The sequence below is a fragment of the Sciurus carolinensis genome, chromosome 10 (assembly GCF_902686445.1).
Source record: "Sciurus carolinensis chromosome 10, mSciCar1.2, whole genome shotgun sequence".
NCBI classification, from domain to species: domain Eukaryota; kingdom Metazoa; phylum Chordata; class Mammalia; order Rodentia; family Sciuridae; genus Sciurus; species Sciurus carolinensis.
This window is the reverse complement of record NC_062222.1, coordinates 26,255,010-26,268,299: the sequence shown is the minus strand read 5'-3', so window position 1 is coordinate 26,268,299 and position 13,290 is coordinate 26,255,010. Positions and strand designations below refer to the sequence as shown.

The window sequence follows — 13,290 nt, the reverse complement described above, 5'->3', positions numbered from 1 at the left end:
ATATATGTGACCTTTATTTTGTGACATTAATTCCTAAAAGTAGAATTTTTAGGAGTCTTCATGTTTTAAAATATTTTAATAGATATTGCTAAATTGCTCTCTAAAAATATGTTCTAGTTTACATTCTAGATTTGCTTTAGAGCATCTGTTTAGACTGTTGGTAAGGAAATAAAATTGATGAGGATGACTTTTTATTAAAACAAGAAATTAATAAGTTATTTATATGATATTATTTTATGTCATGGTTCTTTGTAACTTTGTCTATATGAGGATAATATTATTAGTCTTTTAGTGTTTCTTTTAAGATTAAGTTGTCAATAATGATAGATGTTCAGGAATTTAAAGAAAGCTATATCTAGAATTGCCTACAAAAATGAGCATAACAGTGTGTTTTTAATCATGTTGTGGAACTGGTGAACAATTACTGACTATGTAGAATTCTGGTACTTTAAGGAAATTTGAGGGCAGAGTTTATTTTTACTTTCAAATAACTTCTAGAATGTTTCCATGTGTTAGTATGAGATTTATAGAGATTAGGAACATATTAAGTAGTTGGAAGGCTTATATTTAAATTACATTCTCACTTGGTATTCATAAGGAAGTGTTACTTAAAAACCATTTTCTGAAAGAAGAAAATCTGTTTCTATGTTATGGGTGCTTACTAAAAATGGTGAACTTCAGAGTAAAAACTGCAACTTTGATGGTGTAAGTACAGAAAAAAAACGTCTTTTCCTTTTAGTCACCTTAGGTCCACTGACTAGGTCCCAGAAAATTAGACTGACAAAATAATTAATAAGATAAACATGTAACAATTCTAAATTCTTCATCAGAAAATGAAGACCTAAAGAAACCATTAAGCTTGCTGTTTTTATGTGAGGTGAAGTGGAGAGTGAAGAGTTGTGGAATAACTGTGTCAGGTTAAAGCAGTGTGAGCTAGGAGTAGCAATCTGGGGAAGCTTAGCCAGACCTATTTTCATTGCCAGACCTACTCTTTCAGAGGTGTCTTTCTGTCCCGTTTTCAGAAACACGATTATTACTGTCCTCCTGGTATAGGGAGAGAATCTCTCACTGGATCATTTTATGACTTGCTTCAGGAATGAAGGGGAGGGAAGTTCCTGCACCTGCCATTTTTCATAATTCTCAGCTTAAAATATTTAATATGCTGAGGCTTGGTGTTCTAAACCCTGTCCGTTAAATAAAAACACTTTTGTTGCCAAAAAGCAAACAGAATTCCTTAAGCGAGATCAAAGGCAAATGAGAGATTCAGAAAAACTGCTTAGATTCAGAGTAAAGATGGTATTCTTAACTAGAAATTAGTAGGAAAAGAAAATACAGTGGAAAAACATACCTGATTAAACATCTCAGAGAAGACTAACTAAAAATTACCTCAGGGCCTGGGGATATAGCTCAGTTGGTAGAGTGCTTGCCTTGCAAGCACAAGGCCCTGGGTTCAATCCCCAGCACCACAAAAAAATAAAAATAAAAATAAAATTACCTCAGATGTAAAAAAGGATGCTGACCTACTCATTGTAAGGAGAATGCAAATTAAAACTATCATGAAACAATTTACTAGGAAAAATTAAGTGAAAAAATGAGGAACATTGTATATAGTGGATATATATGAATAAAATAAATCAGAAAATAAAAATTTTTATTTGTGTGTATATGCAAAAATACCCTGAAAGGATACATAAAATATTAGTAGCTTATTGGCAGGATGTTTGCAGGTGAGGATCAGTGGTAGGAGGGAACTTTTATGATATGTACTATTTTTTCTTTGAACCATGTGAATATAACCTATTAAAACTTTTTACAGTTCCAGACATGAATACTGTGTAGTGATTATTGTGTATATCACTTGATTTCCTTAAGGAATGTTTCCCTTGGCTTTTGAACTTGCAGTGTTGTTGTCATAATTCTTTTTGGCAGTTTTCTTGGGATAGCACAGGCTTTTTTTCTCCCTGGCTCCATTTGGGCAGCATTTAGCTTTGAATCTGGAGCATCTAGATTAGTAATCCAGGTGCTTTGTATAACATAGATCAGTGAATATTTATAATTCGATTTTGCTATTACATCTGTTACCTTATACTATTATTGTTGCAAGCTGTTCCATCAGTTTGTAAAAGATCTCAGGTGTGGTAGTAATCATTTTGACCCCTGCCCATTGATACCTCATATGGAACGATTTAGCTCTTTTTAAAGTTATATCCTGTTTATCAACTGTAGAGAACATTGGTAACCTAAGAATTAGAAACCAAGATATTATATTTAGCTGATATAGCCATACAAAAATAATATACAATGAAAAAGATGCATTTGTTTGAAAATAAATCACTGGCTAAACATTGCCTACCATTTCATAAAGTCTAAACCTCTATAGATTAAACATATTAAATATATGCATTAAAAGAAATAATATTTATTTCTTAATAAATTGTAGTCATCTTTTATCTATCCTGCTAAGTAAATCTGAGTGCCAATTAAGTTGAAAGTAATGGCAAAAGAAATGTTGTAGTTATTAGCTCACAAGTATCTTTAGTAGTTTATAGAACTAACTTTCTAAACATTACAAATAGCTATAGATTAGCTATCAAATGATTGTGAAGATTAATCACTGGTCTTTTAGCTGAGTAATTTACAAGAATATCTGGTAATTAATTGGGAATCATCACTTTTAAAGTCACAAATACCTTAAGGAAAATGGCAAAAAAAAAAAAAAAAAACAAGATAAGAATGATAATTGTTTGTCACTTAGCTTTTGAACTGTTAAAGAAAAAAGGAAATTTGAAAAGCAACCAAATGGAGAATTTTTAAAGCATTTAAAATTCAGAAGGTAGGGAAGGTAAATGCTTTCCAACCTGTGATTTTATTTATTTATTTTTTGTACCAGGGATTGAACCCAGGGCCGCTTAACCGCTGCACCACATCCCCAGTCCTTTTTATTTTTTATTTTGAGGCGGGGTCTTGTTAAGTTTTGTAGGGCCGAAATAATTTGCTGAGACTGGCTTTGAACTTTCAATCCTCCTGCCTCAGTCTCCTGAGCCACTGGGGGATTAAAGGTGTGTACCACCATGCCTGGCTCCAACCTGTGATTTTTATACTCACTCTGTAAATCAAATATGAAGGTAGAATACAGGTATTTTCAGATACTTGTGGTCTTAGTTATTGTGCCCTTTCTCAAGATGCATTGCAGGACATATAATACTGAAAGAGAGATTAAAACAAACAAAAAGATAAGGGATACAAGAAGAAGGAAAAACAACATAGATGACAGATGGGGGACATCTCCAGGACTAGAGTAAAGGGAGAATTCTGGATGGCGGGTTTGTGGCAAATGTAGACAGTAGACCATCGAGACTGTAGTATTTGACTCAAGACACACAACAGGGCCACCTGTTATCACTGAAATGACAGCAACCTTTATAACTTTTCTTTTTGAGTCTGAGGACAAATTACCCATATAAGTTGACCCATATTGCTACAAGTAATTTTCTTGTCTCAATCATGTGCTGAATAATTCCTGATTGTCCTCTTGTCCTACCACCTGAACCATCAGAAGATCCTGATGTCCCTTTGCAAAAACATATTCTGCTTTGTCCTACTTCTGAGATTAGAGGTTGACCATGTATGTTTAGAATTGAAAATGTATAGTAGTCTACTTCCTAAATGTTATTCATGCAATATACCCACTGCTCACCTCTGACAGATGCTCCAGTTTTCTTTTCTTTTTTTTATTGTTTGTTCTATTTAATTATATATGATAGCAGAATGCATTTTGATTCATTGTACACAAATGGAGTACAGCTTTCCATTTTTATTTGTAGATGATGTAGAGTCACACCATTTGTATAATCATACATGTACATAGGGTAATGATGTTTATCTCATTCCACCATCTTTCCTTCCCCACTCCCTCCCCACCCCTCATTTCCCTCTGCACAATCCATTCTTCTCCATTCTTCCCTTACTTCTTATCCCCCCATTATGTATAATCATCCACTTATCAAAGAAATCATTTGACCTTTGGTTTTTTGGGATTGGCGTATCTCATTTAGCATGATATTCTCTAACTCCATCTATTTACCTGCAAATACCATAATTTTATTCCTTTTATGGCTGAATAATATTCCTGTGTATATATACCACAGTTTCTTTATCCATTCATCTATTGCAGAGCATCTAGGTGGTTCCACAATGTAGCTATTGTGAATTGAACTGCTATAAACATTGATGTGGCTGCGTCAGTAGGATCAGTAGTAGGCTGATTTTAACTTCTGTATTTTCCAGAAAAGGGAAAAGGACTTACCTAAAGACTTCTCAGGATATTCTCAGAGAAGCTAAAGCCCGGCTGTGACTTATAGATGTGGTATATCTTGTCTTCTTTTGCTTCTCTGAGCCTTTATTTGGTTGTGGCAGAGTTGCTCTATCTAGATTTGTGCTAGTTTTAGTATTAAAACACAAGTAGTAAGCAATAGAAATGTGAGGCTATTGATTTCTTCCTGAAGGAGATGGGAAGGTCAGGGAGTACAATTTGGAAAGGGCCCATAGGAAAATGGTGAGATACTGGTAATATTCTGCTTTTTAACACGTTGGTAGGTACATGGGATGAAAAAATATTGTTCTTTAACCTATACATGTAAATTGTATGTACTCATTTTTATTGATGCATTTAATAAAATTCTAAAACTATTTCAATAAAATTAAAGCAAACAATTATTGAATATTAAACTCATAACAAAATAAAACAAAATAAGTGTTTTCAAAACTAATGTAAGATTGGTAGTATGTAACTTGACTTTCTTATTGATAACTGTTGTATCAGTGCAGAAATAATTTCCATAAAGTCAGCTTTCCAGACAGTGATCCCTGGAAAATAGAAATCCTTTCCCTCCACTCATTTCTCAAGTGGCTCCCTCAGGTATAAAGCCAAATCTTTTTCACAGTCTCTGATGCTCTACAGTCATAGACTAGCTGGTGGTTACTACTCTTGTCTCATCTCCTGCAGTTTTCATTCTACTCATTTTATTGTCATTCTTTAAACATACGAAGTACATTTTTGGCTCTAGGGCCTTTGCATTTGTTCCTTTCTGCCAGAAACTCCTTTTCCTTTTCACATAGCTTGCTCTCTTTTTATTCTTGTCTTTGTTCAAATACAACAGGGAGACCTTTCCCAGATATCCAATAAAATGCACCCTTGCCTCCTGGACTTCCTTCTGCAGTTACTCTCTCTGTTCCTTTTTTCCCTTCAAAGTTCTTATTACTACTTGACATTATCTTATATATTTGTGTGTTTATTTTCTGCCTCTTCTTTTAGAACATAAACTCCATGAAAGCAGGAACAGGGTGTTGGCATCACGGAGTGCCTGGCATGCTATAGATGTTCAGTACATTTTTGATGAATAAATGTGAGGCATTGAACAATTAAAGAATGAATTTCAAAGTAAATTGTAGCATTATGGGCGTAAAAGAAATTGATTTTTTAAAAAATGCTATTGTGTCACTTTACTGTTCAGTGTGGAATACATGCATTTCTTTTTGGAATATTAAAACAGTTCCCTAGTATTTATAACTAAGAAAATATTTCAATTTGGAAAGTGTTTACAAATACTATTCCTTAAATATTTTCATCTTTAGCTATGTCACATGGCATGAGTGTTATATATGTATCATAGGTAAATTCTAGTTAGTATGTATAGGAGGAAATTTTTACATTGTGCATTACATATATTTTTGTTTGCCTTTTACTCATGTGATTCAGAAAGGCCTATGAAATTTTGTGTATTAAGAAAATCAGCTTTTCTTCTTTTATTATCTATAATCCTCCAATACTAGGTCTCAATAAAAATTTATTGAAAGAATATTGTGTACTGTAAATGTAGGTTTCGGACACAACAATTTTAACTTTAATAAATTATAGTTAGGCTTATATTTTCTGCACACACAGTACTTTTTTCTTTGTGTTTTTGGAGGGTAGAGAGTGGAAATTTCCTTTGAAACACAAATAGAAATCACATAATGGTGGCTGTTACCTCCTGAAGAGGTTATAAATCTTGTGACATTATAGTCACACTACTCTATTTCTTATTTTTTTCCTATTCAGTTTTTTCCAATTACTTGGGTAAAAGGCAAAGTATAATATGGAAATATTCACAGTGCTGAATATATAGTAGTTACTCACATTCAAGTGGAATGAGTGAACGTATGGATGAATTAACTGGAACTTTCAGACCATTTGCAATGAATTGGTGTACCTTTGGGGAAGGTTTGGATTTTATTTTTTTCTGTTACTAAAATAATTTATATTCTTTAACTTAGTAAGAAAATGGTTCTGTAGTTAATAGGTGTGTTAGCTTTTCATCACTGAGATCAAAATACCTGGCAAGAACAAATTTGAGAAGGAAAAGTTTATGCTGGCTCATGGTTTCAGAGGTTTAGTGCATGCACGGATAACTCCATTGCTCTGGGCCCAAGGTGAGACAAAATATTATGGCAAAGGGCGTGCAGGAGGAAAGTTGGTCAGCCCATGGCATCTAGGAGGCATAGAGGGAGCAGGAAGAAGGCCATAGGGCATTCCTCCAGTTAACTGCCTCTTCTAGTCACGCCCTGCCTGCCTACAGTAACCACCCAGGTAGTTCATTTAAATTATTAATACATCAAATGGATTAATCCACGGATTAAGTTATAGCTCTTATGATCTAATCATCTCACCTCTGAACATAACTGCGTTAACACAGGAGCTTTTGGAGGATGCCTTATATTCAAATCATAACAATAGGTATATGGAGAGCTGTTCCAATAGTGAGTGTAATTAATTGATTTTTAAAAACTCTCTTGAAGACATATCTTGGGGAAATGGGTTTTTGCTGCATTTGAAGCAGTGTATTTTCCACTGTTTAACATTCTTAATGGTGTAGATTCAATTTTTGGTACAAGTTATAGTGGCCAGTAGAATGGTGAATTCTTTTACTATACATTTTAAAGAATGGGCTAAATTATGTTCGTATTGTGTTTTCATGCTACACTATCTGTTATCATTAAAATCATTTTACCAGAATAAGGATATTATAGGAAAATTTAAGTTTTATGGTGTTATGTAAACTGTATTTGAAAATTTATTAAAAGTATTTTAATTTTATATTCTGTATGTTATACTCATTTTTAATATATATTTTAACTGATTGTACTTTTACATTTAGGTCACTTTTGAAATACACAAAGAAAACCTTGCCAATATATTTAGGGAACAGCAAGGAAAAGTTGATGAAGAAATAGAGCCATGCTCTTCGAGTTCAGTTCAAGCCACCACTGGCATTAACAGGGATGTTGATACTTCATTGGGATCTCAGCAGTCAGATATGAAGGATTCTCCTGTCTCTCCTCATTTCACCACACATAGTGTTGAAAACTCAAGTGTTGAGAAAACAAGTTCAGTAGACTCTGTGTCCAACATTGAACTGCAGATTCATAATACATCTAATCAAGATAGGAAAACTGAGCAAGAAAATCATGAGTCACTGGCTGAAGTCTCTTTGGAAGAAATCTCAACAAGTGAGACAAAGAATACAGGTGATTTAGAAGCATCTTCTGACACGGTGGAACCTGTGAGTGTTTTCTCTAATTCTTTTAAAATAGCTGGCAAAGACACAACAGTCATCAGTGAAGTAACCACTTCTGGTAGTTCCCCATCGGAAGAGGATGGTTCAGAGATGCCAGAGTTACTGGAAAAATCTATAGTAGAGGAAGAAGAAGAGGAGGATTATGTGGAACTGAAGGTAGAAGGGAGTCCCACTGAGGAAGCCAGTGTGCACACAGATCTTCAAGATCATAGTTTATCTCCAGCTGCTTCTGAGGCCAGTGAAAGACCAGACACACTTAGTAATGACTGCAAATTAATATTTAAAGAGGAAGAACCTGTTACTGAAAAGCAAAGTGATAGTGAAACTCAAGATTCTAAAGACTCTCGGTGTCTGGCTATGCCAGCATCAGAGTCTTCTGCTACCTCACCAGAGATCACTGATTCTGGAACAATGGTACAATCAGATGTTGAACAGATGCTGGAAGAAGGACAGAAAACAGCTGACCTTGCTGGAGAAACCAGATCAACTAGTGATTGTCATGGTAACGTCTTTGAGGCTACTGCTTCTTCTGAGCAAAAGATTGCCAAGTTGGATGTTTCCACTGTTGCTACAGATACCGAGAGACTGGAATTAAAAGCCAGTGCAAACACAGAAGCACCTCTACCTCAGCGCCATGTGCTTGAGGTGATCTTATTTTCTTCGCAAATTGTATTTGCACTGAGTTAAAATAGAGCAAGTTTATATACTTATATTTAATTTTTTTTTTGATTTGGTTCATATTCCTATTTGCTACTACATAAATGCAGTGAATGTAAAGATCATGTTTCACATTGTTTAGCACAGTATTTCACAGTGTGTATTTATTACATTATTTTTTCTAGCACTGGGAATCAAACCCAGGGCTTCATATATGCTAGGCAAGTGCTTTACCACTGAACTTTATCCCTAGCCCCAGTTTTGTAAATAGCAACGTTTATTATTATTTTACCCCAACATTACCAAAAGTTACCACTTTCAAACTTCAGGATTGACATAATTTTACTTTATAAAGTAAATATTGGAAGTACTCATATTTCACCCTTTATTTGACTAACCCCATTTTAGCTCATTAATTTTCCATAAAATGTAGGGCTATAGAAATACCAGTGTAGATTTTAGTTGTAAAATTAGTGATTGAAATCAAACCAGGAAGTCTGTGAGAGAGAAAGGAGCTTCTGTGCTATCTAGAGATGTAGTTTTCTTTGTCAGTATGTCTGAGTGACACAGTGAGATACTGGTTGCATGTTATCATCAGCTTCTTTACATTCTTATCTTCTCGCCCTCTTTTTTTTTTGTTGTTGTTGTTGTTGGTTTGTTGTTCATTTTTTTTTTAATTCTAGCTAATTTGTAATCCAACTACTGCCTAGATTATAAAGATGCTAAGATTCAAAACTAAGAACTGATTGATACCTTTATGAAACACTACATAGTAGAAATTCTTAACATGGCTCTAAGTTAATTACTTTTGAACTATAGTAGTTTAGCAGTTTTGATAACTGCTTTAAAATGTACTGAAATACTAATGTTACTCATTTTTCTTTTTTTGTTTTTAATATTTTTTAGTTATAGATGTACAGAATATTTTTATTTATTTATTTTTATGTGGTGCTGAGGATCGAACCCAGTGCCTCACATGTGCAAGGCAAGCACTCTACCACTGAGCCACAACCCCAGCCCACTAATGTTACTCATTTTTCTAATGATAATTTTTTCTCTCTAATTCTGGTTCTTTTGTTTTTAAAATTTGAGTATTTGTTAGATGAATTGCATTGAAGTTACTAAATTCTTTACCAATGCTTTTCTTTGAAGTTGAATGCATTTTATTACTTTAAAAATTTTCTGTATTAGATATCAAGGCAACAGGAGCAGCAAGGACGAGGAACAGCCCCAGATGCAGTTGATGGTCAAAGGAGGGATTCCAGATCTGCTCTGTTTCGTATTCCTGAGTTCAGGTGGTCTCAAATGCATCAGCGTTTGCTCACTGATCTCTTATTTTCCATAGAAACAGATATACAGATGTGGAGAAGGTTTGTCTATATGTTTACTATAGAATATATGTATTAATCTTACTCTTTGTTTTCAAAGAAATTTATATAAATATTTTGCAATTAATTTTAGACATTTGGTTGAAAAGTAGAATATAAAATGTTTTATGGTAAGGTTTTATTGAGCAAACTCTTGTTTTCTATTATAAGAATGGAATCCCTGTTTGGATTACAAGAATATGGTAGAGAATTTTCTTTTAAAAAATTGCTGAAAATTTCCTGTAGCATATTTTATAGCATGCACTTTACCAGAATGTAGTTCTACCATGTGGAATTATTACTAGATGTACTACAAAATAAGATTTCAAAAAAATTTTTTTTAGTTGTCAATGGATCCTTTATATTTATTTATTTGTGGTGCTAAATATCAAACCCAGAGCCTTGCACATGCCAGGCAAGCATTCTACCACTGAGCCACAACTCCAGCCCCCAAATAATTAAGATTTAAGTATAACATTTTCCATGTCTTTTGCATAAGAAATTTGTGTATCTCGTATTATCTTCCACTGTATGATTTATAATCTTATTTATTTTTTTATGGCTTTTTTTTCTTTATGGTACTGGGGATTGAATTCAGTGGTGCTTTACCATTGAGCTATGTCCCCAGCCCCTTTTTTTTTTTTTTTTTTGCGGTGCTGGGGATCGAACCTAGGGCCTTGTGCTTGCAATGCAAGCGCTCTACCGACTAAGCTATCTCCCCAGCCCCTTTTTATTTTTGAGACAGGGTCTCACTGAGTTGATGACTGCCTCCAACTTGAAATCCTCTTCCTCATCCTCCTGAACCACTCCTTGTACCCCTATACTCTGTATGATATATCTTTTTAATAGAGCCTGATGTGTTTATTTTTATTTGTATCTGACTATTAAAAAGCATTTGTGGCTTTACCTAAAAAAAATGTTAGTACAAAATTAATTTTATGACACATTTAGCACCATTTATCTCCTTATTTTTGCCACATTACTTCTTAGTAAGGATAATTTCATTCAATTTTTTAAGTCAAATATAAAATGAATAGTGTTTATGTTTCAGAACCAAAGGAGAACATGGATGGTACCAGCTGACATAGAATGGTTTACTTCTGAGGAAGGATATACCCCAAATTACTCGCTACATCATTGCCTTTCCTCAGTTTTGAAGATGAATCAAAATACCTTCTTATCCTTCCTCTTCTCAAGTAGCAAACTGTGATTTCCTTTGTTTAGCTTTATCAGTAAACATCATTTATCTTTGGACAGCCATTCAACAAAGACAGTTATGGACTTCGTGAATAGCAGTGATAATGTCATCTTTGTACACAACACAATTCATCTCGTCTCTCAAGTGATGGACAATATGGTTATGGCTTGTGGGGGTATACTGCCATTGCTTTCAGCTGCTACATCGGCTACAGTAAGGACCTAACTACTACATACATTTAGTGTGAAAATATGAGTATTATGCATCCTTATTGATTAAAACTTGAATGTGGTGGTTACTATGCATCGTAGATGCTGTGCATCAAAAGCACCAAAATCTTTTGCAGTTACCTGGAAGGATTTTTAGAATTTGTTCCAGGAGTGACAAGATTAAAATTCGTGTTGATTTCTTAGGTATGAGTCAGCTAGTGAAGAAAATGATTGACAGTATTTCTCCTGAATGTTCCCATTGCCCTTCTTTCTTAGATGAAATAAGTAAATCACTCTGTTGTACTACATTTCTGAAAGCCTGACTGACTTTTTATCAAATTTAGAAATTTGGGGAATATATCTGGTAAAATTAGATTTTTGTCAGAATTTTGATGTAAATGTCAAATTTTATTCCTTATAGCATGAACTGGAGAATATTGAACCTACTCAAGGCCTTTCCATAGAAGCCTCTGTGACATTTTTGCAGAGGCTAATTAGCCTTGTGGATGTGCTTATATTTGCAAGTTCTCTTGGCTTCACTGAAATTGAAGCTGAAAAAAATATGTCATCTGGAGGTATTTTGCGGCAGTGTCTCCGACTAGGTGAGTTATTTCAAACCATTAGTTAGGAATTTAATAGTTTTTGATAATTCAGACATTACTTTGAAAATTATCTTTCTTTTGTTGGGGGAAGATATGTGCCAGCCATGTTGTCTATGTTGATTTTTTTAATGTGTAATGCATAGTGGTAGTTAGGTATTAGGAGAGGGGCATAATTTGAACAATATACCAAGGAGATTCTGACCACATTCCCTCTTCTCCCTCATTTTTGCTTCAAAGTAGTGGTTCTCAAATTTTGAGACTTACGTGAGCATCCTGTTAAAATGCAGATTAGATCATATAGATCTGAGGTGAGGCCGCTACTTGTCTCCCAGTTCCTATGTGATGCTGGTTTCTCCTTTCTTGCAAACATACTTGAGTGACAAGTGTGTTTCTGAACTGGAATATCAAGTACAGCCTTTATTCAAATAAACTCTGGTAATTTGTTAAAGCAGTTAATAGAATCATTAAATCTGTTTACCTGGAAGCAATTCTGCCTTAGGTGAAAGTAAAAATATACAACGTGATGTTTTAGTCTTAACTAAGCTTCCTTAGGTAAAGCAAAAAGATTTTTTCTTTGCCTAAGATTTCCTATAACTAGTTATAAATAACAAACTGAATTGTAAATACTGAGACTTTGTTGAATGACTTTCTTATTAAATGGAGAGAAGATGACATAGTGTGGCAGTCCAAGAAATGGAAGCAAACTCTTAAGAAGCATGACCATATATAAAAAGGTCAGAAATAAGGGACCTATGAAAATATAACTGCAGCAGAAAACTCAATTAGTTAATGAAATGTTTTTCCATATTTACCATGTTATTACTAATAATAAATACTCATAATTAGATTTTTTTGTACAAATACTATTTTTATTCAAAATGCCATTCAGAGTGTTTTTAGAATTAGAATTCTCTAAGGAAATTGGCATGACAATTTATAATAATTATTTTAAAATTTTAATTAAGAGATTCAAATTGTGAATATAAAATGGAAACTATCATTTATTGACTTGTGGTTAGTTCTGATTTTTAAATTGAGATGATAGTCATTTTGTTCTTTTTATTATTGAGAAGATTATAGATCAGAGAAATTAGGAAACAAATTTGAAGTCTACATTTGGTCATATTGGAATTTGAATATATTTTTTCTGAACTAATGTGACTATTCTTTCTGTTGTAGTATACTACTTTTTACAACTTTCTATTAGCAATATAATTAAAATATTTAGACTTTATTACTTTTGCATATGCCATTTTAAAAACCTTTCCACTTTCCCTACATTTCTACAATTAAAAATACAAGACTACACTGGCAAAGCTTCATTCTATTCATTTAAATTCAGAAACTAGGGAAATACTCTGTTCTTTCTAATTTTCATAGCTTTAGAAAAGAATCAAGATATGATTTGGTAGACTCCAGCACCATTTCTTCTTGCACATGGTTTGACATGGAAAGGGACTTGTCCAGGGTCACTTAGTAGGGTGTGGTAAACTAGGGAAACAATTCCGATGTTTTGATTCCTGGTCTTTTCATTCTTTTTTATTTTTTTTTTATTTTTTTTATTTTTAGTTGTAGATGACACAGAACCTTTATTTTATTTATTTTTATGTGGTGCTGAGGATCCAACCTAGTGCTTTCCTT

The 13,290-nt window shown here is 33.7% G+C and overlaps 1 protein-coding gene across 1 annotated transcript in view; it reads left to right on the top strand.

The window, feature by feature from the left end:
* Nucleotides 1-13,290, top strand: part of Lrba (LPS responsive beige-like anchor protein) — a 703,692-nt gene that overhangs the window by 169,266 nt on the left and 521,136 nt on the right. Inside the window, 4 exon segments of the mRNA XM_047565822.1 lie at nt 7,197-8,261; nt 9,465-9,643; nt 10,898-11,051; nt 11,469-11,649. Of these exon segments, the coding sequence (XP_047421778.1) occupies nt 7,197-8,261; nt 9,465-9,643; nt 10,898-11,051; nt 11,469-11,649 (1,579 nt within the window).